This window comes from Anopheles aquasalis, chromosome Y (genome assembly GCF_943734665.1).
Source record: "Anopheles aquasalis chromosome Y, idAnoAquaMG_Q_19, whole genome shotgun sequence".
NCBI classification, from domain to species: Eukaryota; Metazoa; Arthropoda; class Insecta; order Diptera; family Culicidae; genus Anopheles; species Anopheles aquasalis.
In genome coordinates, this window is record NC_064879.1 from 2985544 (window position 1) to 2988043 (window position 2500).

Genomic DNA, 2500 nt, shown 5'->3' on the forward strand with positions numbered 1-2500 from the left:
ATTTTAGGAGATTTAAGCAGCAAAATTAATGAGAGAGAAAATAAAAAAGGTGGAAAAAAAATAAATTAGCTTTGCACCCTTAGAAGATGGAGATGGAGAGCGAAGACGGAATCGAGGGCAGGGTACGGACGCGGAGAGCGGGTCGAAGGAGGATCCAGAAGCGATCCAGAAACCCGGTTAGTGTGATCCAACCATCACTACTGTTACTACCACTTCTAAACTCCACACAGACACACATACGCACACCGAGAACTCACACAAACACAACACCACACACGTCTCATTGTCTCTGGCGTTGGGTGTGTGCAGCGAGCGGGAGGTGATGACGCATTGCGACGATCGCGAGGATCGTGGACCCGCGGGGGTGACGGGGAAAGACGAAGCTGAAGGCTGTATTCAAGGCTCCGATATACCCCGCACAGGGAAAGGAAAGCGGTCGATGAAAATATGATGCAAACCAAAAAAAAAAACAAATGCAGAGCAAGAGGCAAGAGAGAGAGAGAGAGCGATGGAGAAGGGAGCGAAGAAGCGCAGCAGCAGCAGCAGCATAAAAAGCATATGAGCAACAAATTGAAAATGCATATCATAGATGTAAAAAAAGAAAACGAAGAAGAAGAAGAAGAAGAGGAGGAAGAAAAAGAAAGCGAGTGGTGGACAGTGATGGGAGGGACGCCAGTCAGGGTGCCAGAGTGGAGGGTGGAGCAATGGAGAAATGTATCAATTCTGCGTCGGGCCGGCCAGGAGAATGCCGGACACACAATTTCTTTGCGAATTTTTCACTCACTCTTCAATTAGAAGCTGCTCTGCCGCGCTCCACGCAGCCCACGCGTGGCAGCGCAGATCGAGAGATTGAGACGAGTGAGGTGAGAGTGAGCGAGCGAGTGTAGCAGCAGCAGCAGCAGCAGCAGCGAATTACCTAAACTAACATTAACTTCAGACATGACATACGGACATTAGCATAGTAGAGGAAGGGAAAAATAATGAACGGGGGCAACAGGGGGGGGGGGGGGGGAGTGAAAGCTAAAAAGGCGTAAAAAGCGAACAACAACAGTGCGAACAGTGAGGGTGATGTGCGAGCAACTGTCGCACCATCACACGCATGCACATCGACATCGACGTGTGCGGACAGTTGATGGAGACGTATGGAGCTAAGAAATAACTGCGCGCGCGCGCGCGTGTGCAGAACGGGGGAAGATTTGACAGAGGGCGATAGGGAACGGGGGAGGGGGGAGTGGACGCGGGATGGTGATACAAATCACAAGAACAACAACAACAACTAAAAAGCAAAACACACAAAGCAAAAATAAAAAAAAAAAAAACAAAAGGTGAAACAAAATGGAAAATAAATTTAAAGAGAAAAAAAAAAGGTGAAAGTCACTATTGTAAATGCCGTGCTCTGGTGTCTGCCTGTTGTGCTTGTTGAGCGATCATGATTTTTCCTGATGACATTTGAGATCGGAAGGGAAAGGGGCTAGGGGTTACCACGATTGTCCACCATTCAGCTAACACCGGTTTTCCCCTTTCTCTCTCTCTCTCTCTCTCCCTCGCTCTCCCTTTCTCTCTCTCTCTCTCTTTACAGAACCTGAGTCAGCTGCTGGCTGGCGGGCCGTACCCGCGATCCGGCATAAAATCGGCACCACCAGCGGCCCCGGCACCGGGCACCATCGGGTTCGGCTTTCCGGGGGCGACCGTCGGTGCGATCCCGTTCGTCTTTCCCTTTGCCCCGCTCGGTCTCGGGCTGTTCGATGCGGATCCGCAGCGTCTGCTGACGCTGCTCCAGCACCAATCGGCGCTGGCAGAGGAAGCGCTGCGCTACCGGAACCTCCTGTTCGGTACGGTCGGTACGGCACCCCCGGTATCGTCGTCGCCCGCCCCAGCGACCGGATCGGGACCGGAACCGGATTGTAAAGAGGGCCAGCCGCAGCAGCATCACCAGTTGCCGAAGACAACGTCAGCAGTAGCCCCGAACAGTAGCAGCACCGGAACGCCACCGAGCACGATCCGCGTCCGGGACGGGCTAACGAAGGAAGGATACCGCAACGGGATGGGTGGGGAGGAGCTGTTGCTGTTGCGGAAGTTACCGATCCCGGCATCACCGGAACACCACGCACCTTCCTCCGACAGTGTCGTGTGCGACGAGTCGCTGCTGGCCCCATTCCGGGAGACACCGGGTGGTGGGACCGAGCGTGACGTACCACCACCCGGTACCAAGTGTCACATCTGCATGGCCCACTTTCCTTCGGTGTGGTTGCTGGAGCAGCACTCGGCACTGCAGCATCCGCACCTGACGCTCCACGACGACAAACCGTACCAGTGCGGGCTGTGCGGCCAGAAGAGCCGGTACTCGTGCTGCCGCTATCGGACGGTGGGGCTGACCAAGCACCATCGTCCCGGTGGTCCCGGTGGACTGGCCGAGACTGGCGTTGGTGGGACGACACCGACCAGCCGAAGCCGGGTACCGGCCGACAAGCTGTTCACGTGTGACGTGTGCGGCATGCAG

General features: G+C 54.8%; 1 protein-coding gene across 5 annotated transcripts in view; it reads left to right on the forward strand.

Moving 5' to 3' along the window:
• LOC126579754 (mucin-19-like) overlaps positions 1–2500 on the forward strand; it is a 126085-nt gene that overhangs the window by 119400 nt on the left and 4185 nt on the right. For all 5 annotated transcript variants that reach the window (XM_050243308.1, XM_050243309.1, XM_050243310.1 and 2 more), the window contains one exon: positions 1580–2500. This exon is cut by the window's right edge and continues 4185 nt beyond it. In XM_050243308.1, coding sequence (XP_050099265.1) covers positions 1580–2500 — 921 coding nt within the window. The remainder of the gene's footprint in view (positions 1–1579) is intronic.